Source organism: Neoarius graeffei, chromosome 6 (assembly GCF_027579695.1).
Source record: "Neoarius graeffei isolate fNeoGra1 chromosome 6, fNeoGra1.pri, whole genome shotgun sequence".
Taxonomy (NCBI): Eukaryota; Metazoa; Chordata; class Actinopteri; order Siluriformes; family Ariidae; genus Neoarius; species Neoarius graeffei.
The window spans coordinates 24672113-24699404 of NC_083574.1; the positions used below are offsets into that span (position 1 = coordinate 24672113).

Consider the following 27292-nt stretch of genomic DNA (forward strand, 5'->3'; position numbering starts at 1 on the left):
TGTACTGGGAACATAATGCCCTTTATTCTATCCAGATTCACTGGATATGAGCAATCGCATGCTCTGATTGGCTACTCTACTACTAGGCTATCAGCTCATATACCGTGAGTAGAGAAAAACAAAATGGCGGCACGTGTTGCTGAACCAACCAAGGACGAAATAAAAACCCTACTTGAAAACAAAACCCCAAAAAATACAAAAAAAAAAAGCAACAAAATATGGAATAAAAGTATTTGATGGTAAGAATTTCATCTTTTTTTATTATTCAAGAATTATTATTATTATAGCATTTTTTCACAAATTGCTACTGTCATTTTGCCAGTTTGTTTACATTCTAAGTGGAAATTACTTTGTCAGACATTTTGTATAAAGTTTTTATTTATTGAATTTGCAAATAATAAAAATAAAAATGCTCCATTTCTCAAAATCCAGTGAATGTGGAGAGAATACCCCCCCCCCCATGGGCTCATGTCTGCATAAGAGGGCAAATATACTGTCCACAGTTTTCCTTACAAAATGGGCCTAAGCCAACAAAACTGTGATTTGTATTTCATCAAGAATCATGCAGGAGCTAGATGAAATGCAGTACAGTCCACATATCGATACTTCCAAAGTACTTGCAGTTGGTGAACACGCGCGCGCGCACACACACACACACACACACACACACACAGCTACAGTATGTAACATAAGGCACCCCAGGGACAGCAGGATAGCCTGCAGATATATATCTGAGTGCAGAGGAAAAGTCCTGTGGAATTATGCACACAATATGTGTGTGTGTGTGTGTGTGTGTGTGTGTGTGTGTGTACGTGTGTGTGTACGTGTGTACGCAGCAAAGGGAATTGCTACATAGGGGAGCAGTTAATGGGATGCTGGCAACATACAGCTATTTCTGGGAATGAAAGGAGCACAGAACAGGGAAACGCAGAGACAGATTGGGTGCTGATAATGAAATAAGAGTTGTTTTTTTTTTTGTGTGTGTGTGTGTGTGTGTGTGTGTGTGTGACTCACTCGACTGGACTTGTCCAGCAGGAATTGAAACGTGTTGTGGATGGCCTGGAATGCTTCCAACTCTGTCCGGCAGAAAGACATCAAATAATCCTTCACGTGTTCATACACACTACCATCCAGAGCCTGAGAGAGAGAGAGAGAGAGAGAGAGAGAGAGAGAATCATACAGTATTAGTATTATGAAAGTGGTTTACAAGGAAAAAGCCAGGAAGTGTATGGCAAGTTTGTCGTTTCTCTGTCCCAACGCAGTTCAGGAGAAATGTACTGGCCATGTGTTTCTCAGCGTTGTGTAATCTTTGGATCAGAGCAGCGCAGCAGCTGCTGGGAAAAGTCAGCCAGTTCAGATTCCACAGCCTTGACGCACGAAAACAAAAGTGAAAACCTCCCTCTCTTCTCCAAACTACAGCTTTAATCAGTTCAGAGATTCCGACTGCATCCTGATTGCAGTTTGAGAACACAGAGTCTGAACCTGGCGTGATCCACTGCTCCAAGTTGCTGTGACAAGATTCATCCAAATCTGAGCCTGACCTACCAAATCTGATCACAACTAACCAGTAGTGTCAGTCAAATTTAAACTTCACCTTAACGTAGCTAATTAATGCTTTCAAATAACACCCCAATACATCTGAGTCTTAATAAACTTTACATAAACTTTGAATGGATTGTTCTTTGGGCAATGGCACACAATAATACAGTGCCATACATTCAAATGCATCGAATCCAGATGTTTTACACTATGGCATAAAAGAACATCTTTATCTTTGATTTAATGTATATACTTTATATAAAAAGTTATACCTCAAACAAACTGGAGAACAGGGCGGCACGGTGGTGTAGTGGTTAGCGCTGTCGCCTCACAGCAAGAAGGTCCAGGTTCGAGCCCCGTGGCTGGCGAGGGCCTTTCTGTGAGGAGTTTGCATGTTCTCCACGTGTCCGCGTGGGTTTCCTCCGGGTGCTCCGGTTTCCCCCACAGTCCAAACACATGCAGGTTAGGTTAACTGGTGACTCTAAATTGACCGTAGGTGTGAATGCGAGTGTGAATGGTTGTCTGTGTCTATGTGTCAGCCCTGTGATGACCTGGTGACTTGTCCAGGGTGTACCCCGCCTTTCGCCCGTAGTCAGCTGGGATAGGCTCCAGCTTGCCTGTGACCCTGTAGAACAGGATAAAGTGGCTAGAGATAATGAATGAATGAATGAAAGAAACTGGAGAACAAATTAAAGACAACAAAAAAACTTTTATAGTGAATGAAGAAATGCCAGGAAGGTAGTGGTTAAATAAATAAATAAATAAATAAATAGAAAGAAAAATTTTAAAAAGCCAACCTTCTTAATATCCTTTTTAAAAGATCCACATATATCACAGCCCTGTGATGACCTGGCGACTTGTCCAGGGTGTACCCCGCCTTTCGCCCGTAGTCAGCTGGGATAGGCTCCAGCTTGCCTGCGACCCTGTAGAACAGGATAAAGCGGCTAGAGATAATGAGATGAGAATAATAATCAATTTCTATGATGATGAGAGACATATATCACTCTAAAACCATTATTTGCTCACAAAATATCAGCTTCTGAACACAATAGAAAGAAAGAAAGAAATTTTAAAAAGTCAACCTTCTTAATATCCTTTTTAAAAGATCCACATATATCACTCTAAAACCATTATTTGCTCACAAAATATCAGCTTCTGAACACAACCAGTCCATAACCTGAGAACATGCTGTCCATTCCTGAATATTCCTGATATAGGCCCCAAAATATTTTTGAATTACTGACAGAATTCAATTAAACCTGAAATGAAATTTACCTCAACATTTTATCCCACCTCTCACTTTCCTCCAATCTCCCTGGCTCTCTTAACACTGAACTTCTTTTTAGACCTGGGTTTAATTATTTTTGAGGCCCAGATGATATTTAAGTGACGTCATATGAGAGGGCATGCTATTGTACTGAATATCAGCAAGGCTGTGGTTGCGTTGTAGGCACAATGCTGTAGGCTGAGTGTCGTAGCTAATCAGAAACGTGCTGATACTCAGTACAACAGCACAACCTCGTGTGTGAGCTTGCTTTTCGACAACAGTTGCATGAACAAGAAATTAATAACAAGTAAGTGGCATTTCAGACACAATATCAGCAAAATATTTTGTTTATTTTTGCTCCTATAGAGAACTTTCACGCAACGTCATCGTAACTGCTGATTTGTTTAACGTGGCCATGTTGCCTGGTGAGCTTTGTGTTTGCCAGCAACCAGCACAAGTGTACACGAGTGATTGTAAGCCAAATTCATTAAACATTTACAGATAAACTTGTAGAAGTTACATGTAAAAGAACAATGCCAGAGACCTGTAGTGCTTTTGGATGTAATAACAGACATGGAGATGAGCCTGGTTTAACTTTTCACTGCTTCCCGGAGAACCCAGAAATATGAGAAACATGGCGAGCTGCAGTTAAATAGGAAGACTGGATGATAAATTATTCCTGTGTGTGTGGAGAACATTTTATATCAGGTTAGTGTGAAAGCTTTTTGCAACGTTAAAATATATATCTGGATGTGGGTTCTGGACATTTTATTAGACCTAATGCTTGGCTCAACTAGGGGCATGTTTGTTATGTAGTGATAATGTAGACTCAGCTAAACACCAAAAAACATGCGAGATCCAGGCACTGGCTTGTTTATTATTGTTAGAAGTCCATGTTTGAGCTTACCTTTGTCATAATAAATTTTTTTTTTCTTTATCGGGAATTTCCCATAACATTCCAGCACAAAACCTGCCTTGAAATATTGGTAGGCATTTGTACTTTTGTCTGCCTTTCGCATCTCCGGTGAATTTAGAGTCCCAAATACTAAATAGTTCAGGATGTTGTGGTGTCCCAAATCCGGTAGCTGGTTTGCCATAGACTTTTCAAGTGGAATAAATACATTTGTAGGCAAATTAAGAAGAAGCCGCCTTTATTTTTCATTTTTGTCACATGTAAACTCAAGCACAGCGAAATTCCTCCTCTGCATTTAATCCATCTGAAGCTGTGAACAAACGTGCATGGATACACAAAGAGAGAGAGAGAGAGAGCGCATGCATTATTTTCATTATTAATGGTCACGGCTGTTTCTTTGTTTGCCCGGCAACATGGTGGACGCTGAGTGAAAAACAAAAATCTGTGACCTCAGTGAAAATCCTCTACAGCAGAAATGGGTCCTGAATAAGCCACACCCAACTCGTTCCCATTGATTTGTAGATTCCCATTAAAGGTGCTTCTGGTTAAATTGGTGTCTCTTCTTCCTTGTCATCTGAAATGATTTCATATTTTAAGTTAAAACTTATATTTCTGAAAAATATAATTTGCCATGTCAGCTGATGTTGCTAACACTACTGTAGTAACTGTGTCAAACTAGGAAGTGAAAATTTATGTGGCGAACACAGATGAGTGTCATGATGAAGACAGTGAAACCTCCCAGTGTGGTTATGTGAAATATCAGCACTCTTGGAACACCGCCTGACCAATAAAACAAGTAGACCAGAACTAACACTACGTTTATAGACAAAACAGAGCGTCAAAACAACTGGAAGTCATTTATTTTCTATGTAAGCCAGCATTTCTCGGCAGTGAACCGTGGCATGACTGTTGGCGGCATGTCTTGGGTGGTGGGGGCATCAGAATAAAGTTGAAGTCCAGGCAACTTTATGGTAATGAGCTATGACATGCCCTGTGTCCAAAATCACTCACTACTCACTATATAGTGGACCATATAGCGAGTTTGCCATTTTGTAGTGCTGTCCGAATGTATAGTGAGAATTATTACACCCTATATAGTGGACTCATAGTATCCCACAATGCACCATGAAAAGTAGTGTACAACTGATGGTCACTAACCAAGCAATATATACCATCATGCATCACGGTTGCGCTGAAAGAAAAGGAAGAAAAAAAAAGTGTGCTGGGGTGAATGGACGAAGGAAGAAACACATTATAAGCAGACATTCAAGTACAATTAAAAATAGTAAGAGAATAAAAAATTAGCTAAAATAGAATAAGGCATAAAATACAAGAATAAAAGATACAGTTCAGAGCAAGGAATTAATCAAAAGCCTCAAATTTGATTAAATAAAAGGCAGCAGCAAAGTATTCAGCCTTGATTTAAAAGAACTGAAATATGCAGCAGACACAAAGTACTTTGTGTTTATTAATGTGAGAAATACGCTCAGTATAATATGCCTATCACGGAAATACATGCATGCATTTTACATGCATGCATTTTAATACATGCATCTTATTTTGAAAACCCACCAGCCAACTGATCTGGCACATTTTAATTGTGTGACAGTAATGGCGTAAATAACGGCATGGCAGAGTAGTGTCCGAAAGCGTTTTTTCCATTTTACCAATGAGCTCACTATACAGTCCTCTATATAGAATTCCCTACCGTATATAGTGAATATATAGTATGTGTCAGTGAGTGATTTTGGACACAGCCATGGTTCAGCGGCAACCAACTGGAATTGAGAAATGCTCAGCTCTAAAGAATACTAGACAACACAGTGGTCTAAATTTTGGCTCCCAAGTACAATGGAGGGGAAACTAATAATTGCAGTGGTGAGTTTTCCCCATTTTTCATGATGTGTCCCAGTTTGTGTACCGAGACATTTAAAACAAACAAACAAACAAACAAGATTAAATCTGACTTAGAATCAACACAAAAGTCACACCACACAAATGGCTTTTAATTAGTATCTGTCCTTAGTTTAATTTCTTCCCAAACATGTAATAACAAATTATTTTCCTTCATCGATCAATTGCTTTTTTTTTTTGCTCAAGGTATTTTTTATTAATTTTTAGGTTATACAAAATACAATTTTAAGTACCAGTTTAATATAGTCCAACAGACTCCAACACACAACCCTACCCCTTTACACCATCCCAAATGTAAAACATTACATATTAAGTATGATAAATAATTTGTAGAAGACACAAAAAGAACCACAAATGAGTTCAGAAAAAGGAAAAAAAAATGACTGAGAAAAAGAGGGAAAGGAGGGGGGGTTACATCTATACGTTTAATACGCCTGAAACGTCCATCTTTTCTACCTGATCCAGAACTGGTCGCCAGATTGTGTAAAATTTAAGAGCACAGCCACTTGTAGCATAACGAATTTTCTCTAGGGTCAGATGATCCATGAGATCTCTAATCCATACAGTATATGGAAAGTTGGAGGGGATCTTTCTTTCCATTTGAGCAGTACAAGTCTCCTGGCCAGGAGTGTAGCAAAAGCTATTATATGCTTGCCACATTTGTTGAGACAGAGATCCCGCGGTACTGTGCCAAATATTGCTATTATGGTGTGGGGCTCTATGAATGTTCCTAGCATGTTGGAAAAAAATGAAATATAGCTTGCCAAAAGTCTATTAATTTTGGGCAGAGCCAAAACATGTGTGATAAAATGGCTGGTGCTGTTCCACAGGGATCACAGTTAGGGTTGAAATTTGGTGCAAATTTGGCCAATCTTGCTTTAGACCAATGCAATCTATACAGAATCTTGAATTGTATTACTTTATATTTTAAAGAAATTGAGGATGAGTGTATCTTATCTAATGTTGATTGCCACATGTCTTCAGAAAGTTCTGTATCTAATTCTTCCTCCCACTGTCTTTTTAAACATGTCAGGAATTCTAAATTGTAAGAGTTGAGTAAAGTATAGATTTTTCCAATACTGTTTTTAGAGTTGGAACTGAGCTCTAAAACCAATTCAAGGAGAGTACTGGATGGTAATGATGGAAAATTAGCTGAATTTGATTATACAAAGCTGCAAAGTTGCAAGCATTTGAAAAAAATGAGAGAGTTAGGGATTTTGAATTTAGATCTCAGCTGTTCAAATGATGCAAAACTATCATCAACATACAAGCCCTTTAAATGTGACCAGACCATTCTTGGTCCAAGCACTAAAAGATCAATCTGTAATAGAGGGTTTAAACATATTGTTTCTTGCTATAGGGGCATTAATTGAGAGACTGTTGAGTGAAAATGAAAAAAATCCACACATTACATGCTTGTGAGAGGAAACGCTAGTCTCGCAGGTTGCTCTGCTCTTGTCCAAATGTAAAATGTAATGTGATTTTTAAAAAAAATGTAAATAAAAAGGTGGTGCCCTTTAAACAACAGACCAATACCTCTAGACACTTCTTGGTCATTCAATATTCTTAAATATTATTGTAAAACAGAGATGACCAAATGTGTAAATGACTAATACAGCAAATTAGATTCTAAACTGTGGTTATCAGCAATAGCACGTGATCCTGTTTACTCTTGTCCCCCCAGAACAATCCATACCTGACATTGTTCCACTTTCACCATCAACTTACTCAACAAATGAAGGTAATGGAGAAGAAAAAAAGAAAAAGAAAAAGCAGGGAAAACAGTTTGCAAAGTATGCTGTGAGTATTAAGTCCCTTCCATAACACAGTGAGACAGACCCGTCTTTAGAGGAGGTTTGGCTTCACATAAGCCATAGCTTCAGTCATGTCGTGAAACTGTCTCTCAGCCCCGTTGTGTGTAATACGGAGCTGGGCTGGATGAAATATTCTGTAAAGGATGCTGTCCCGTCCTCGAAGCAGTTTCCTGACATTGTTAAACACCGATCTCACACAGGCAATACTCGGTGGATAGTCAGGGAAGATGGAGATAGTGGATCCGTTGTACAAGCAGTGGATCAGCCTCCCTGGTCCAGCAGAGGACTTCGACGCAGTCTTTATAGTAGTGCAGCTTTGATATTATGGCTCGGGGTTTGCCATCTGATCTCTTTGGTTGGAGAGCTCGGTGAGATCGGTCAATCAGCACTTCTTTATCCATTTTCAGAGTCTCTCTAATCAACTTTGAAACAGAGACTGGAGAGCTTAAGCCGGGCTCCTCCGCCACATTCAGTATATGAATATTTGAGCTTCGCATCCTCCCTTCCAAGTCCAAGCGTTTTTCCTGTAGGTTCTCCACATTCTTCTTGAGCTTGTGTACGGTGTTCTGTAGAGATGTTATATCATCCAAACAAGTGGAAAGCCCACGCTCCATTTCCGACATAGTCGTTTTAATCGTTTCCATGTCGGATCGTAGCATGGCGGTGTTACTTGCAATTTCCATTTTAACTGCTTGTCGTTCCAATTTATATCACACCAAATTCCACAGCCAGCGCATCCTTCAGCTCTTTTTGGAAAAGACCAGCTATTTCTGTTTTGAGTGAGGACAGCAACTTGGCTTTCATGTCTATCATGCTGGTCTGCTCGGCTTGCTCAGACATGTTGCTAACGCTAGCTGTATTAGTGCCTGTCTTGCTGGTAGTGGTCTGCCCCATGTACCTGTATATACGTAGGTTACTCGCCATTTACTAGATAGATAGATAGATTAAAAAAAAGCAGAAAACAGGTGAAGAGACGAGTGGTACTGTAGGTGGTTTTCCTGCATATTAATGTGTAGGGCGCCAAATAAGAAGTTAAATCAAATTTTTTGAAGAGCTCACCCAACACACAACCTACTCCATTTTATGTTCGCTAGCGCCCTATTGATCAATTTCTTAACTTCACATTTAAAAGATTTGATGAGGTTAACTTGTAAGTCGGCACAAAGATACCAGTTGACGTGTTTGCTTTGCAATCCCTTTAAATAAAGTTTGCAAGATGAACCATTCTGAACAAACTTGGAGCTGCCTATTTCATCTATGTCATAGATGTCATTATTTCAGGGCAGCCAGAGCGAATTTTAATGCTCTTGCCCTGTTTGGTGTGAACATATCATAATTGTTGTATATGCTGATCTACTCGGCTTGCTCAGACATGTTGCTAACGCTAGCTGTATTAGCGCCTGTCTTGCTGGTAGTGGTCTGCGCCATGTACCTGTATTTATGTAGGTTACTCTCCATTTACTAGATAGATAGATAGATAGATAGATAGATAGATAGATAGATAGATAGATAGATAGATCAGGGATGTGATTTGGGGCTGGTGAAATTATCTGAAAATTTTAGCCAGGGGTCTGGGGGCCGCAGGCCCCCAGCTGGTCCAGGGCAGCGGCGTGGTGGGGGGACAAGGGGGGAAGCCCCCCGAAGCTCCTGGGTTCTGGGGTTTTCTGACTTAAAAATTGTACTAAAATGGCAAGCAAAACACACAAGAAAAAACTTGTCATGATTAACAAATTCAAGCCAATTTAATGGTCAACATGCAACTCTGACACACACTCTCGCTCGCTCGCTCACACACACACACACACACACACACACTCACTCACTCACTCACTCACTCACTCACTCACACACACTCATTCACTCACTCACACCCCCCCCAAAGAACCAGCGCGAGCAGGGCCCGCTAGCCCCGCGCCTTGTGACGTAATTCGCCCTGAGGCGAGCCGCGGTTTTTCTCCAACCATTCCCAGCTGAACTTTTTTTTCACTATTCTGTCGATTTCTTTAACTCGATTTGCATCTTTACGCTCGATCACGGAGGCTGCCATCTTTCAACTCTTTGTTTGAAACGAGTTTACGTACAGCTATCTAACAAGCGCGTTCATTGGTTGTTACAGAGCGATGAGCCAATCACGTACCTCGTTTCATCTCATTGACGCAATTACGTCATTTACGCAATTACGTCATTGAGATGAAACGAGGTACGTGATTGGCTCATCGCTTTGTAACAACCAATGAACGCGCTTGTTAGATAGCTGTACGTAAGCTCGCTTCAAACAAAGAGTTGAAAGATGGCAGCCTCCGTGATCGAGGCGTAAAGATGCAAATCCGAGGCTGCCATCTTTCAGACAAAGTCGGAACGAATAGGATACGAATGTGGATGAGGGAAAAATCGGAAAAAAACTTTTTTCTTCAAGTTTTGAGGTGAAAAAAGTGGAATTCCGCGAATTCGCAGAAAAATCACATCCCTGATAGATAGATAGATAGATAGATAGATAGATAGATAGATAGATAGATAGAGTGGTGCTTGAAAGTTTGTGAACCCTTTAGAATTTTCTATATTTCTGCATAAATATGACTTAAAACATCATCAGATTTTCACACAAGTCCTAAAAGTAGATAAAGAGAACCCACTTAAACAAATGAGACAAAAATATTATACTTGGTTATTTATTTATTGAGGAAAATGATCCAATAATACATATCTGTGAGTGGCAAAAGTATGTGAACCTTTGCTTTCAGTATCTGGTGTGACCCCCTTGTGCAGCAATAACTGCAACTAAATGTTTCCGGTAACTGTTGATCAGTCCTGCACGCCGGCTTGGAGGAATTTTAGCCCATTCTTCCATACAGAACAGCTTCAACTTTGGGATGTTGGTGGGTTTCCTCATATAAACTGCTCGCTTCAGATCCTTCCACAATATTTCGATTGGATTAAGGTCAGAATTTTGACAGCCATTCCAAAACATTGACTTTATTCTTCTTTAACCATTCTTTGGCAGAACAACTTGTGTGATAGGTCATTGTCTTGCTGCATGACCCACCTTCTCTTGAGATTCAGTTCATGGACAGATATCCTGACATTTTCCTTTAGAATTCACTAGTATAATTCAGAATTCATTGTTCCATCAATGATGGCAAGCCGTCCTGGCCCAGATGCAGCAAAACAGGCCCAAACCATCCTACCACCACTATGTTTCACAGATGGGATATGGTTCTTATGCTGGAATGCAGTGTTTTCCTTTCTCCAAACATAACACTTCTCATTTAAACATAAAGTTCTATTTTGGTCTCATCTGTCCACAAAACATTTTTCCAGTAGCCTTCTGGCTTGTCCATGTGATTTTAGCAAACTGCAGACAAGCAGCAATGTTCTTTTTGGAGAGCAGTGGCTTTCTCCTTGCAACCCTGCCATGCACATCATTGTTGTTCAGTGTTCTCCTGATGGTGGACTCATGAACATTAACATTAGCCAATGTGAGCAAGGCCTTCAGTTGCTTAGAAGTTACCATGGGGTCCTTTGTGAACTTGCCGACTATTACACACCTTGCTCTTGGAGTGATCTTTGTTGGTCGACCACTCCTGGGGAGGGTAGCAATGGTCTTGAATTTCCTCCATTTATACACAATCTGTCTGACTGTGGATTGGTGGAGTCCAAACTCTTTAGAGATGGTTTTGTAACCTTTTCCAGCCTGATGAGCATCACCAACGCTTTTTCTGAGGTCCTCAGAAATCTCCTTTGTTCGTGCCATGATACACTTCCACAAACGTGTGTTGTGAAGATCAGACTTTGATAGCTCCCTGTTCTTTAAATAAAACAGGGTGCCCACTCACACCTGATTGTCATCCCATTGATTGAAAACACCTGACTCTAATTTCACCTTCAAATTAACTGCTAATCCTAGAGGTTCACATCCTTTTGCCACTCACAGATATGTAATATTGGATCATTTTCCTCAATAAATAAATGACCAAGTATAATATTTTTGTCTCATTTGTTTAACTGGGTTCTCTTTATCTACTTTTAGGACTTTTATGAAAATCTGATGATGTTTTAGGTCATATTTATGCAGAAATATAGAAAATTCTAAAGGGTTTACAAACTTTCAAGCACCACTGTAGATAGATAGATAGATAGATAGATAGATAGATAGATAGATAGATAGATAGATAAAAAAGGCAAACCTCTAAAGATGGGTCTGTTTCACTGTGCTATGGAAGAGACTTAATACTCACAGCATACTCTGCAAACTGTTTTCCCCGCCTTTTATTTTTATTTTCTCCATGACCTTCATTTGGTGAGTAAGTTGATGGTGAAAGTAGAACCATCAGGTATGGATTGTTCTGGAGAGACTAGTGTAAACAGGATCACTTGCTATTGCTGATAACCACAGTTTAGAATCTAATTTGCTGTATTAGTCGTTTGCACATTTGGTCATCAATATCATGACAAATCACATCATAATGCATTTTCTGATATTCTTGGTGACCAACTCCATTAGCTACAGGTACCAAGTCTACTAATTCATTTCATTGACTGCGAGTTGAAGGGCAGGTATTAAATTTGTGAATATGGTTTCTGTCATGGGCGTCACCACCATTGAATGTGGTGGGGATGTATCCCCTTCACATTTGATAATTCTTCGTTTGGACCCCCCCACACATTTAATATAAAATATTAGTTCACCCAGTGCCGTTTCTATTGCTTTGTGAAAGAATCCATTCCACTTGATCGATAAGAGAATACACATACCACTGAAAATCCACTCCGGGTTTTCTGGGCGTTACCTACAACAACTCACCGCACGCAGGTGAAGTGAACCTCAGTGCAAGCAGACATATTTTGGTGCAGCTGCTCGAAAGTGGAGGAGGTAACGTCAGCCCCATTGCCATCTCACAATGTCTAGCTTTTGCTAAAACCTTATTCTTTTGTTATATGCCCTCAAAATTAACCCTAGGCCACGTTAATGTTCAACTAAACAATGAAATAAGCTTAGCCTAATGGGGTATTCTTGTTTGATGAATTGTTTGCAATATTTGCTCCCTCCCCAGACACAATGGACATAAGGAAATTCTTTACAAAGAAGCGGAAAGTAAGTCAAAATTTCCCCACAAGACAGGTTTTTTTTTTTGTCCCAATGGAAATGTTAGTGCAATTAGCTGGCTAGTCAATGTTAGGAGATGTATCAGCTAGCTTAATGTTAGCCATCATTTCATTCAAACCCAGTAGGCCTACCTTATTGTAATGCCAAGAATGAGGTCAAATCTGCTCTGATGATATTTATTGATTCCCTGTTGTGATTTGAAGAACTTGTTTTGTCTGGTCTTTGCCAGTTTTCTGGAAAGTAACATGGGAAATCAGTGTATGGGGAAGGAATAGTAGAAAGGAAAGCAGTGGAGAGAGATGGATGTTATTCCAGGTGCATTGTGAAGAAAGGGGGATAAACGTTATGAAGTGGTAGAAATTGTGGTGGCACCAATGTAAGAAGAAGAGAAAAAGAAGAAGAAGAAATCTTTATTTGTCACATGCACACTTCAAGCACAGTGAAATTCATCCTCTGCATTTAACCCATCTGAAGCAGTGAACACGCGCACACACACCTCTCCTGGCTCAGGTCTTATCTAACTGATCGTTATCAGTATGTTGATATAAATGGTGATATTTCTAGACGTACCGAGGTAAAGTTTGGTGTTCCACAAGGTTCTGTCTTGGGTCCACTGCTTTTTTCTCTATATATGTTACCTCTGGGCGATATTATTCGTAAACATTGTATTAGTTTCCACTGTTATGCTGATGACACACAGTTGTATCTCTCTGCAAAACCTGATGAGAGACACCAGCTTAATAGAATTGAGGAATGTGTTAAGGACATTAGACACTGGATGCTTATTAATTTCTTTCTGCTTAACTCTGACAAGACTGAAGTACTTGTGCTAGGACCACATACAGCTAGAAGTAAGTTTTCTGATTACACAGGGACTCTGGATGGCCTTTCTGTTTCTTCACGTGCAGCAGTAAAAGACCTCGGAGTGATTATTGACCCCAGTCTTTCATTCGAAACTCACATTGATAACATCACCCGGATAGCTTTCTTTCATCTCAGAAATATTGCAAAGATAAGAAATTTAATGTCATTGCATGATGCAGAAAAACTAGTCCATGCTTTCGTTACCTCCAGGTTGGATTATTGTAATGCCTTACTGTCTGGATGTTCCAATAAGTGCATAAACAAGCTCCAGTTAGTTCAAAATGCAGCAGCAAGAGTCCTTACTAGAACTAGAAAATATGACCACATCACGCCTGTCTTATCCACACTGCATTGGCTCCCAATCAAATTTCGTATTGATTATAAAATACTACTATTGACCTTTAAAGCACTAAATGGTCTCGCACCACAGTACCTGAGTGAACTTCTGCTCCTCTATGACCCGCCACGCCTACTTAGATCAAAAGGTGCAGGCTATCTGCTGGTACCTCGTATAGTGAAGGCTACATCAGGGGGCAGAGCCTTTTCTTACAAAGCCCCACAGTTATGGAACAGCCTTCCAAGTAATGTTCGGGAATCAGACACAGTCTCAGCATTTAAGTCTAGGCTGAAAACATATCTGTTTAGTCAAGCCTTTTGTTAAATGGTGTTTATGAGGTAAAGGAATAGATCTGGAGGGTCCTCAGACATAGAGTGTTTTGGTAAACTGGGATGTATGGATGCTGTCAGTCCCCACTCGCTTGCTCACTCGAGTTTGTTGACGGTGTAGTGGCTGGCTGCTTTATGTCCCGAGGCTCCCTCATGCCTGTATTACCTTCTGGCTCTCTCCTTTTAGTTATGCTGTCATAGTTAGTTGCCGGAGTCCCTGCTTGTACTTGGTGCAATATGTATACTGCTCCTACTTATTCAGGTGACATTGGGCATACCTAACAACCTGTGTTTTCTTTCCCTCCCCCCCACCCCAAATCTGTCCCTCTGAGTTACATGGAGTCAACAGGAAATCTTTTGGTGGAGAGGGTGGAGACCTCGACTGGCTATCGTAGCCTGCAGGGAATCGGCCGTCAGACATTCTGTCGCATGTCCCAGACCCGGTGAAATGTAACTGAATTGTCTTGGCCAGCCCTAAGGGTCCCATCTGCATCTCATCATTGCTGAGGAGTGTGCTCCCATCACCCAATCAAGCATCCAGCCAGAGCAGGTCATGATATTTTTTACCATATTAACATGCCATTGTTGTGTGTTATGCCTGATGTAAAGACTCTTGTCTCTGCGAGCCTACCACACAGATTTAATACTTGTCATTTTTAGGGCATACCTAACAACCTGTGTTTTCTTTCTCCCCCCCCCAATCTGTCCCTCTGAGTTACATGTTGATCCTGGGATTGAGATGCTGGCCTCTTCTGCCCCTCGGACCTGCTTGATCCATCCTGGTGCCCTGTGTCTGGTCGGAGTTTTATCGCACCGCTCCTGTGAAGGACTGCCCCATGAGGACAGTTGAGGGTTATACCTGTTAAAACTGTTAATATTATAGTCAGGCTGTCTGTTGTTGCCCAAATGAGGATGGGTTCCCTTTTGAGTCTGGTTCCTCTCGAGGTTTCTTCCTCATGTCGTCTGAGGGAGTTTTTCCTTGCCACCGTCGCCACAGGCTTGCTCATTGGGGATAGATTAGGGATAAAATTAGCTCATGTTTTAAGTCGTTCAAATTCTGTAAAGCTGCTTTGCGACAATGTTTATTGTTAAAAGCGCTATACAAATAAACTTGATTTGATTTGACACCCAGAGCAGTGGGCAGCCCAGAGCGCCCGGGAGCAGTCAGGGGTTCGGTACCTTGCTCAAGGGCACCTCAGCCCAAGGCCACCCCACGTCAACTTAACTGCATGTCTTTGGATTGTGGGGGAAACCAGAGCACCCGGAGGAAACCCACGCAGACATAGGGAGAACATGCAAAGTCCACACAGAAAGGCCCTCGCCAGCCGCTGGGTTCAAACCCGGAACCTTCTTGCTGTGAGGCGACCATGCTAACCACTTACACCACCGTGCCGCCCCGAAGGAGTTATATCTATAAATCTATAAAGTTATATCTATAAATCTATTTGTTATACTAATCTGTAAATGTTACTGTAGTACCACCATTGCATGTAGGTTGACAAAACTGCACTTGTTCATTGTGTGAAGTTATCTTATGTGTCATTGCTTGACACAGTGTAATTTTGTTTATGATTGCCATGTCATTTTTGTTATGAGTATCACTAAATTGGAAAAAAGTAAAATGCACCCACTAAAGTCACTGTTGGTGGTTAACAAAATTGCACTTGTTCATTGTGTGAAGTTATTTTTTATGTCACCATTGCTTTAGTGTTATGAAGTTTGCATGATGCCATGTCATGCCTGTTCATTGTGTGAAATTATGAATATTCTTATTTTTAAACATACAGTTGAGTGTCACTATTGCTTGGCACAGTGGCATGTTGTGTTACATCTAAAACTAAATAAAAAGGAAACAAAAAGTAAAATACATCCATAAAGTCACTGTTGGTGATAAATTGTCACATTCATCTCATTATCTTAGGCAGAGCAGTGGGTTTAAAAACAGGCTGGACTAGTTGAATGAGGACTTATTGTTGAGTCTCTAAAATAGTCATTGAATTAAGTGACTTTTATAGGTAAAATTAGGTGTTTAACAACCTGTTAAAAATACACCAGAATGCAGGAAATGGCATCTAATTAATTAAAAATTTTCTAGGGGAGAACCCCCCCCACACACACATTAAAAATGCTTCTGACACCCCTGGTTTCTGTAAGTTGGGGAAAAAAAAAGTCTGTATACTATAGTAAGTCTGAATAAATGAGAATGTGCACTGAAATTATGCCTTAGTAAAATAAATTCATCACTTAATATTTCCGCACTAAAATTGGTTTCATGGCAGACAGAATATACACTCACTGGCCTCTTTAATAAGAACTTGTTCTTGATTCAAAGATTCCTGTTCTTGGCTGGCAGGAGTGGAACCCAATGTGGTTTTCTGCTGTTGCATGATGAGATGCTTTTCTGCTTATTATGGTTGTAAAGAGTTGCTATGAGTTGCTATATCGTTCCTGGCAGCTCGAACCAATCTGGCCATATGTCTGTGAAGGTTCTCAGTCATCCAGGCCATCATAACCATAGGTGCTAAAGAAGGCAACTGGACTTGCTTGAAATCCTTAAAGACATTTCACCTCTCATCCGAAAGGATTCTTCAGTTCTCTCTGACTAGTGGGGAGTTTCAGGTATTTATCCTCTAGTGGACCAAAAGCAACCCTAATAGGCTAGTGACAAACTGCCAAAAAGTGCTTTAGTTTTCGAGATACCCCTACCGGAGGTAGAACTAAACCCAACAATGTTTTTCCTCATCTTTAAGGTCTCCCATATATGAAATGGATTCTTGGATAAAAATATTTTGCTGCAAAGACTGTTAAATTGATAGATGTTGTTATACACCCCAAAACTAAAAAAGACCTAAAATATGGCATAGCTGTATGGGACTTAAGACACAAACTGCTGTAGAGAAGTAACACAAGCTCAGAGAGCTTTAAAATTTGGCATGATTATTGTCAGGATGTTGCTTGACTTACTAGAAAAATTTGGATGTGAATATCTTGAAGTATGTAGAGACCTAGGAACACATACGTAAAATAGGCGGACATGAAAAAAATTAATATCAATGCAGAATGCTCTCATTTACTTTGTAGTTGCTTTGTCAGTGATGGTCCTAGAAACATGGATGATGGCTTGTTGGAAGGATGGTGTTGTGCTGAATCCAGCAATACCAAACATGCCAATATAGTATGCATAATCTGGGCGCTGTATCCCTAAATGTATGAGGTGTCCCTAATGAAAGAAACACAAACACTGACATCATCAAGTCTCCAGTCCAAAGCCCATTATCAGTGGTAAGAATAATGTTGACCAATTCAATGATACTGCAAAGTAAGTTACATAAGGTAAGTACTGCTCTATATTCATGATATATTTAATAATAGTACATTTCATATGATGCATTTTATTAAAATTCACATAGAAACACAGATTGAAATTGAAAGATTGGCAATAACACACACAATAGACGAGGAGACAGGATTGTTGTTTGGCCTTGAGCCTTTTAATAAAACTATTATGTCCAATGGCCACTGCAAAACATTAATGTCACTCATTGTCATTGTCATCAACAACAAAGTGGGTCATATTTGGGCACTCTGGGAATGGGCAAGAACAAAATTCAGTGCAGGTCAAGCCAACTGAGAGACACTGGCATTTGCTGGCATCAATGCAGTTCCTGTCTTTACAGTACAGGTGGGTGATGTCTCGAACTTCTTTAGGTGCTGGTGCCTTTAGGAACATCACAGGTTCAATGGACCCATTTTCTCTGAGCCTCCATCCTCTACCAACTGGGTTCCAGAGCTGAGGCTTAGCCAGGTGGCTATGACGCCACACTGCTGTTTGATACAAGGCTCTCAACACGTGTTGCTGGAAAGCATCTTCTGTCGGGAGTAGACTTGTTGCTGATAAATCTGTGGTAGATGCTAGTGTGTACCTCAGTTCATCCAGGTTGGAACAAGGATGTCCATCCTCCTTTTTCTTTTTGCCATACAGGAGGAGTGCATACTTTCTTGCCACAGGCAATGATTCTTCCAGGCTTTCAGATAGTCCAAACTTAGGCCCTGTCCACACGGCAACGGATTCAGGTGACTCCGATACAATTGCTTATCGTTTAGGCCTGGCGTCCACACGGCACCGGCGTTTTGGGTGCCCAAAACACAATCTTTTTGAGAACGGGTTCCAGAGTGGAAAGATCTGGCAACGTTGCCGTTGCGAAGTCGTCTGGATGAGTAGAACGGATTTGTTTACGATGACGTCACAACCACATGACTGTGAGTGCTTCACGCCGGGTAGAAGTGTAACGAACTCGATGCGAGTTGTCAACAAATCCTATAACTTGGTTCATGAAACGCGCTTACAAAATATTTTCACTGTGAATATTTATTGTGTAATGGTGCAAAGTGAGAGAGAGAGAGAGAGAGAGAGAGAGAGAGAGAGAGAGAGAGAGAGAAAATAGCCCTTAGGGCAGAGTCAATCCCACCAGCAAAAATAGGGAAAAAAAGGAGCGATCTCACCTCTTCAGATGTTGGTTTAAGTCCTACAATACATTCCTCAAAAAGGGCGTAGAAGAACAAATTAATCCATCAACGTGTAGCATTCAATTTATTCCGGACCATTAAAGACGCCGCCTTCCGCGTAGAATCACATATCATCCTCGCCGCCATATTGGATAGGTCAAAGCGGAGAACAAAGATGCCTCATTCATGTGCTGCGTTTAACTGTACCAACATGTTTACCGTTCAAACGAGATCACATGGGATTACCTTTCACAGGTGAGACTGGAAAAATACTTTTCATTGTATTTGATCATTATAATGTAATTTTACGAACAGATTTTCCTGACTTTGTGGCTAATATGAAGTCTCGCGCATAATAGTTTATGCGCATGCGTCCTTACTTCTTCTATTGTTCTGGTGTCTCCGAAGGGACCGTCTTACAGCGCCCCTAGAGGTGTGGCATGTGTATTGCATCGTTTTCAGCAAGTGTTGCATTGCCATATGGACCTGATATTTTACTGATCGTTGCCCATTTGGACGCGATATATTTTTAAATAACGTCTTGTTGCCGTTGTCGTGTGATGTAGCCTTAGCCATTTCCTTTAACTCACTTAGATGAGTCTTCAGTCTTGTGAAGGCAGTGGTCTTTCCAATTCTGTACAGGCTGCTTGTCGTGTTGCAACCTGTGAGAGCATGACATGCAGGTAAACACTCACAAATGTCTACTCCAAGATTCTGAGCAATCAAACAGACTGGGACGAATCTTTCTTTTAGGCCATGTCCAGAGTGCATGAATACTGCAGAGGCTCCAAACATCCCTTTGCTTGAATACCATAAAATACCAAATAATAGCCGAGTTCCAATTAACCGCCGAGTTCCCTTTAACGGCCGGGTGTACGCGCGTGTTGTGACAAATAAAGGCCGGTTCCGAATACTCGCCGGGGTCTAAAAAAAAAAAAAAGCGTCCGAACGTTCTATCTAGAATCTTGAGGCCCAGCACTTTTCTGGTTTTCTGGTGTTTAAACGATTTTGCATTGCATAGTTTTCTACCGAAACAATATGAATGAATGAATGAATGAATGAATGAATGAATGCAAAATGAAATTATTTCTATAATACTGTTTACAACATTTTGTTACGTGATAATAAACATGCCATTTCAATGTTATAATCTTGGTCTACCGTAATATTTCTTGAGGAATGCAACTCCGTAACTTTTGACAGATATCTTAGCCAATTACGTTTGACATAGGTGTGTGGGATATCACTTACGTCATCGAATGAGGAATACCCCTTTGGGGTATTCACCCAACGAAAGCCAGCGTGTGTGGTGACATTGAGGACTGCGGGTTTCCAAGGTTGGACTGCTGCTTCTGTTAAACGACCTAAATTGCCGAATGCATGCGTCAAAGCACACACTGAGTTTTATTAAAGACCTTATACCATTTCACTTGCCCTTACCCATTCGGATCTGGAAGACGCTTTACAAAAAAGGTGAGAGCGTTCTAACATGCATTTCAGTCTGCTCGCGGCCAATCTAATCCAAGGGGCCTTTTCAACAAGTAATCTGTCGTGCAAGTTGGGCAGAAGCACGCGTCAGGCAGGCAACATGTAGGCCTACAAGTCAGTAACCTATTCAACTAACTTTCATCCGAACTTTAAGTTTTCTACGGGGTCGAGCCACCGTACCAACTCACTCGGGGAATAGGCTCATATCGGCCAAATAGGGAGACGTCTTGGAGAGAAACGTGAGAATGCAAGATGACAGTATGTAGCCACTGCAGGTCACTTATTTTTCAGCATAAGAAAAAACCCTTTGGTTTGACACTTCGCACCCTAATTATGTTGCTTCAACGTCGCGCCCTCCGTGCAATTTCAGATTGACAGACATCGCGAAGCGCAAAGGGTGGAGGCTGCATGGGTGAGGGTGATAGCAAGTGACCATAACTTTGCAGAGTAATTAAATCACAGTGCTGCGCACAGACAATGGTGTGGTTTCTTGATTATTTTGTAAAGCATGCACTTAACTAGTCATTAACAGGAAAAGGTGTGTGATTTATCCTTTATCCACCCTGACTGTGCCATGCGAAGATGCATTCTGCGTCTTCAAAATTCCCCGAAGTCGACACCGTGCTATCTGTAATCTAACTCTAAAGAAACTGTAAGTTATACTGGTTAAAAGTAGGCCTATCTGAGAATGATTTTTTCCCCGTTTTGAGGTAGATTTTGGGGAAGGTGTTTGTGAAGAAGGAATTAATCGCCTGTTCCAAATAGCCGCCTAGTCTCTAATACGCGCCGGGTCTCTTACGTGATTGAGACAAATAATAGCCCGGGCTATTATTTGGTATTTTACGGTAGTACACAAGCAAAACCAGTACATCTGTATCATCACATTTCACAATGAGCTGAGAGTATGACTGTGCAAGCAGAGGTGGAAAAACCCTGGTGCAGAAAGTAAAAACCCTGCCACATTTTTGCTCCAGCCAATTCAATGAACCAGCTGATCCTAATTACCACATCCCCTAAGCCAGGTTGATGAGCTAATTGGTGAAATCACCTGTGTTGAGAGCACAGGCAGAAGGAAAACCTAAGCAGGACTTTTACTTTGTCAATCCAGTTTTTCCACCTCTGTGTGCAAGGTGCATGTAACACCAGTCTAGTGTCTGCCTCCTCTTGGTCACTGTAAAGATCTGTCAAGCAGTCAATGCGTGACTTGCTGACCCTCTTGACCTCCTCACCATTTTCAAAGCCACCTGCTAAGATGACTGTATTCTCTGAAGAGATTCTCTTTGGGCCAGTACTGACGATATAGTTGCTGACAAAGCTACATAGAGCACCCTTGTTCCCACTTATCCTCAGGTATTTCTTGTAGTTTGGTACCCTTGCTTGTCCGGTTATGATATGTGTTAGTCTGCTGGTTTGAATGGTCCCTCTTCTTTGCCTTTCAAAATCTTTGATTGAGTGTTGATGGTCATATCTGTCAAACACTATAACCACACAGCTGATACCTTCCTTTCCCATTAACGTTGCAATCCTTTGCCAGACACACTCGCCTAGGTCATTGAAGGTCTGAAAGGCTGATTCATGGAGACTCTGTAAAAGAGCCATGCCATCAATGATATATGCTGATGGTTCTTTATTGGGCAGCTGCTGTATCTCTGCTGTATCAATGACAGACTCCAGCTGCTTGGCAAGGTCAGCCTTTGCTGTTTTTCTCATTGTGCCATCATCATGAAACAAAGAAGGTGGGACAACAGCAAGTTCATGAGACATCACACTCTCAATGGACACCTCTCTTTGCTTGGATACAGCAAGTAACCTTTGAAAGAGGACATCTGAGTCCATGTGAACCTGTCTAGATGCACTGACACCAACAGAAGTTTTCATGTCTTTGAAGGTTGCACACTGGTTTCTTTTCTCAAGCTCCCAGAAGCTCTTTGTTCTTTTTTATTTTGCCAGACGTTGTTCAATAAAGATGGTATTCTGCTTTGCACCATCTTGGAGGAAGCTTGAGAGCTCTTTTGCAACTTTCTCAGATGCAACCTGACCACTAGCAATGTTAATCAGTTCCTCTGGAATGCTATCAAGGTCAAAGGGATTCTGCCTCTGCTCCACAGCCTCCATTATCTTCTGTATGTCTCTCTCATCTCTGTCCATTCTGGATGCTCCATGCTCCTGGTGTGCTTTTGGGCTCTTTGAATCAGTGTCACAAAGCTATTTCATGGCATCCACATATGCTGTGGTCACATGCCTTGTCATCAGCCATCTTGTGAGAGCTCCCTTTCGTAATGTGAAGCCAACAACTCCACCCTGACTCTTGCCTTCTCGGACTGATGGTTTGCTCCAGTGCCTGGTCAGTGGCCACACAATTGAAGCTTCAATGCTCAGACCTGCGAACAACAAATCCACCTTGCTGCATGAATGTGTATTCCTCTGGTTGTTCGTGTTCAAGAGCTTTCATTTCTGCAACATAGACTGGCATGTACTTGGCATAATTGGTCCTACCAGCGGCCCTGAACCAAGGATCCTTAACAACAGGTCAGCCCCATTTAGGAATGTTAACCAGTATGCAAAGGTTGCTGATTGCCTGATTCCCTCATTTGAGAACATCTAGATTTTATTCTGGATCTCATGTAGTTCAGTCTCTACCTCACCAATGAGCTGTTGAGCAGCAGCCTTATTATTACCATGAGGGAAATATTTTAAGAAACATATCTCTGTCCGTTTAAACCCATTCAGTTGTTTTCACATGAACTGTATAGTAAAATATCATGAAAAGCTGTATAGTAAACTGTAATGTAAAATGTCACCATATCAAATGTACTACATACATATACTATACAATATAGAGCAGTACTTACCTTTTGTAACTTTCTTTGCAGTATCATTGAATTGGCCAACATTATTCTTACCACTGATAATGGGCTTTGGACTGGAGACTTGATGATGTCAGTGTTTGTGTTTCACCTTATACATTTAGGGACACCTCATACATTTAGGGATACAGCACCCAGATTATGCATGCTATATTGGCATGTTTGGTATTGCTGGATTCAGCACAACCCCACCTTTCCAACAAGCCATCATACCTGTTTCTAGGACCATCACTGACAAAGCAACTACAAAGTAAATGAGAGCATTCTGCACTGATATTAATTTTTTTCATGTCCGCCTATTTTACGTATGTGTTCCTAGGTCTCTAAATGCCACATACTTTAAGATATTCACGTCCAAGTTTTTCTAATAAGTAAAGCAACATCCTGACTATAATCGTGCCAAATTTTAAAGCTCTCTGAGCTTGTGTTACTTCTCTACAGCAGTTTGTGTCTTAAGTCCCATATGGCCAGGCCATATTTTAGGTCTTTTTTAGTTTTGGGGTGTATAACAACATCTATCAATTTAACAGTCTTTGCAGCAAAATATTTTTATCCAAGAATCCATTTCATATATGGGAGACCTTAAAGATGAGGAAAAACATTGTTGGGTTTAGTTCTACCTGGGGTAGGGGTGTCTCAAAATTTTGGAGCCATTGTCACTAGCCTATAAGGACAATCGTTGAGGTCACATGGGTCTTTGACCCTCTCAGTCATCCCGTAGGTTGTTAGGGTCACTGGAGGCCAGGTGTGAATGGTGTTAGCAGCCTAGAGGGTCGTTAGGGTGATCTGTGGGTCACTGGCTCTCTCTGCCATCACGTGAGTCGTTGAAGTCAGCTAAGTCTTGGTGTGGATGTGTATTCAGTTTCCTGGGAAATGTGCCAAGGACTGCATTGTAGGTGACCAATGATGAGTGATGTCTCAGACCACCTCCTCTGTTCAGTGATGGTCATTCCAGGTTGACAAAGATGGCTTCTTTTACTCCTCTTTCAAACCACCGGTCTTCTCTGAATAAAATGTGTACATTGCAGTCCTGAAACGAGTGTGCTTTGTTATTGAGATGAAAATAGACTGAAGAGTCCTGGCCTGAGGAACTGGCTCTCCTGTGTTGAGCCATGCATTTGTGAAATGGTTGTTTCATGCTAAAGAAGGCAACTGAACTTGCTTGAAAACTTTGAAGACGTTTCACCTCTCACCCGAAAGGCTTCTTCAGTTCTGTCTGACTAGTGGGGAGTTTCAGGTATTTACGGTATCCTCTAGTGGACCAAAAGCAACCCTAAGGAGAGTTGTCGAGGTCACATGGGTCGTTGAAGATGACCCATGTGTAAGTCATGTGATAAATGACTGGGTATGTGTGCATGTATGCATGTGTTCACTGCTTCAGATGGATTAAATGCAGAGGAGGAATTTCGCTGTGCTTGAATGTACATGTGATGAATAAATTCTTCTTCTAACTTAGCTTGATATAAAATGGGAACATTGGGTTAGTGGCTAGTAAATTTATCCTGGTAATAAGAACCACGGTATATTGTGAAAATATCAAGTATTGTGATTTGTTATGATAGGATATATGATGTTGAATTCTATCTCCTTTGGCTGCTGCCTTTTTCCACACATCCTCAGTGAATGGACTAAGCAACTACTAACTAGCCACTAGAGAAGTAGCCTTGGGCCCAAAGCGTCGCTGGTTCGATCCTGGGGCTGGTGAGAAAAATGTAAGGGGAGTTGAATGAACGAACAGCACTTTCCCCTCCCTCTTTATCATGGCTAAAGTGCCCTTGAGCAAGGCACCTAACCCCCAACTGTTCCCCAGGCACTGTAGCTTAGCTGCCCACTGCTCTGGGTATGTGTGCACGTTCATTGCTCGTGTGTGCGCGCACGCATGTACAGCATGTGTTCACTGCTTCAGATGGGTTAAATGCAGAGGAGGAATTTCACTGTGGTTGAGTGTACATGTGATGAATAAATTCTTCTAACTTAGCTTGATATAAAATGGGAACATTGGGGCTTGTTTGTGAAATGTGTGTTGCAGGGTATTGCCTATTTGTGAATCATTGTATGTTTCCTTTTGATAGGTGTGTGGGGTGTGTGTGTGTGTCTCCAACTCTTAGTCATCATTCTGTTATGTCTCTGTATGTGTGTTTTCCTGGCTCATAGATTATTCAGTGATTTGCTACCTTTGCTCTCAAAGCAGTGGGAAAACGTCAACTTCCTGGTTATGAGAACACACACAATGAATGACTCATCCCAGGTAGCAGATGATTCCAAGCCAAATATGGTTGAATTCAGGGACATAAGGGTCAATTATGTGAATGGAAAACATCCAGTTTAACAGACTGCTAAGGTTTTCACAGGATTTAGAATCTGGGCCAAATGCAGCCGATCATATCTAATGCATGCACCAGCCTTTTCAGATTCAGGAGAAATGCAGCTGGGTGACTCAGTTCTGGTCCATATTAAGTCTGAAATATAGTAGGGTGCCTTCAAGGTTGAGTCGTGGCTGTGTCCTAGCAGACAGATTTCAATTCATTCAGTGAGAAATCAGTGATAACTGATGGCGGCATATGATCCAGATGAAAGTGTGGTATGTATGTATTTGGGCCACTACTTATTCTAGTTACAGACTTGCACTCCAAAGTCATGGTGTGAGTGATGGTCAGTGCTGAGGGGCAGTAGCACATACACACAACGTTAGTGACAAATAAGGGAAATCCTAGCAGTCAGGGTAGTTTTAGAATATGAGCTGTTCTCCTTCTCTGGCTTGCACTTCCTGTCTGCAGATGACCATTTAAGGAAAAATCAGAGCCCAAAACTGGACAATGAATAAACCACTTGACTGCTTTACCTGAAACCAGTCTCTAAATATTCAAGTGGGAATTTCTCATGCTGTAGTTAAAATATGGTTTTATTTATATGAATGCAGAATCTTTCAGGAGAGAATCACAAAACAATCCATCTAATAATTGGTATATTTCTGTGTCTTGAATGGCTCAGACCATCTATGTGGAGTGGACGTGGACAATATGAAATAAAAGTACATCATATATGCATTTTGAATTGTATTACAAGTATACACATCAGTTGTCCGATAACAGTCTTTCCTTCATCATCTCTTTTTCCCCCCGTTGTCTTGAAATTAAAAATTACAGCTTGTCATGTTAATGAGAAACTACAACCCCCCCCCCATCAAAAGCTTTTTTTTTAAATAAAAAGTTTCACTTTTGATTACTATAAAACACTGACACTGGAGACTCCTTCAAAAAAAAAGCACTAAATAAACATGTCCTTCTAGAAAACATCAACATATCAAAGTTCATCAACATAAAAAGTTCAGGAAAACATTTATGCAAAAGGTTGCATAACCATGTGGTCTATTAAAAATACAATATTGTGAATGGGATAAAAAGTCAGCCAGTCACGATAATTAACAGTTATTCCACAAAATTGAGTCGTACCTAAGCTGATAGCTGATGAGGCGTGAAGCACTGAGTTGGCAATAAGCCATGTATGACAAGACTGAGTGGAACAACTGTTTATTATATCCACATTCACTGGATTTTGAGAAAGAGCATTTTTTACTATTTGCAAATTCGATAAAGAAAAACTTTATACAAAATGTCTGACAATCATTTCCACTTAGAATGTAAACAAACTGGCGAAATGACAGTAGTAATTTGTGAAAAGTGTGATAATTCTTGAAAAATTATTTTAAAAAGATACGTTCTTACCATCAAAGACTTTCATTCCATATTTTGTTGCTTTTTTTGTATTGGGGGGGGGTTGAGCAGAGTTTTTATTTTGTCCTCAGTTGGTTCAGCAACACGCGCCATCATTTTGTTTTTTTCTCCTCATGGTATGTGAGCCAATAGCCTAGTAGTAGAGTAGCCAATAAGAGCATGCGATTGCTCATATCCAGTGAATGTGGATGGAATAATAAATTATATTATAGCAGCCTGACCAATAGATATGCATCATTTATATTTATACATTTCTATATGTGGTAGCTTCAACATTTTTAATTTTAGTGACTGTTAATAAATAAAAAATAACCAAGTGGCCAAGATTTCTCAGGCACTCAGTTTTCCCCTCAAGGTGACTGATACTTTCTACCTTTATATAAAACATGACGTCTTTCAGCCACCTGGTGAGGGAAGGAGATTTTGGATTTTTTCCAGTTAAACAGGATGACATGGTGTGCTATCAGTCAGATAAGCGCAGAGTGATAACTGTGGAAAAAAGTACTGAAATAAGGAAGAGGTACTTTTTCATATATTCCTCATCCATCATTTGAAACTTGTACTTTGTTTTTTCATACCTTACTATTAAGCTGAACAATCAATAAAGATAACACCG

At 40.7% G+C, this 27292-nt stretch overlaps 1 protein-coding gene across 2 annotated transcripts in view; it reads right to left on the reverse strand.

Annotated features, from left to right (window-relative positions):
* LOC132887821 (F-BAR and double SH3 domains protein 2) overlaps positions 1-27292 on the reverse strand; it is a 384178-nt gene that overhangs the window by 71469 nt on the left and 285417 nt on the right. For both annotated transcript variants that reach the window (XM_060923484.1, XM_060923483.1), the window contains exon 9: positions 1015-1137. In XM_060923484.1, coding sequence (XP_060779467.1) covers positions 1015-1137 — 123 coding nt within the window. The remainder of the gene's footprint in view (positions 1-1014; positions 1138-27292) is intronic.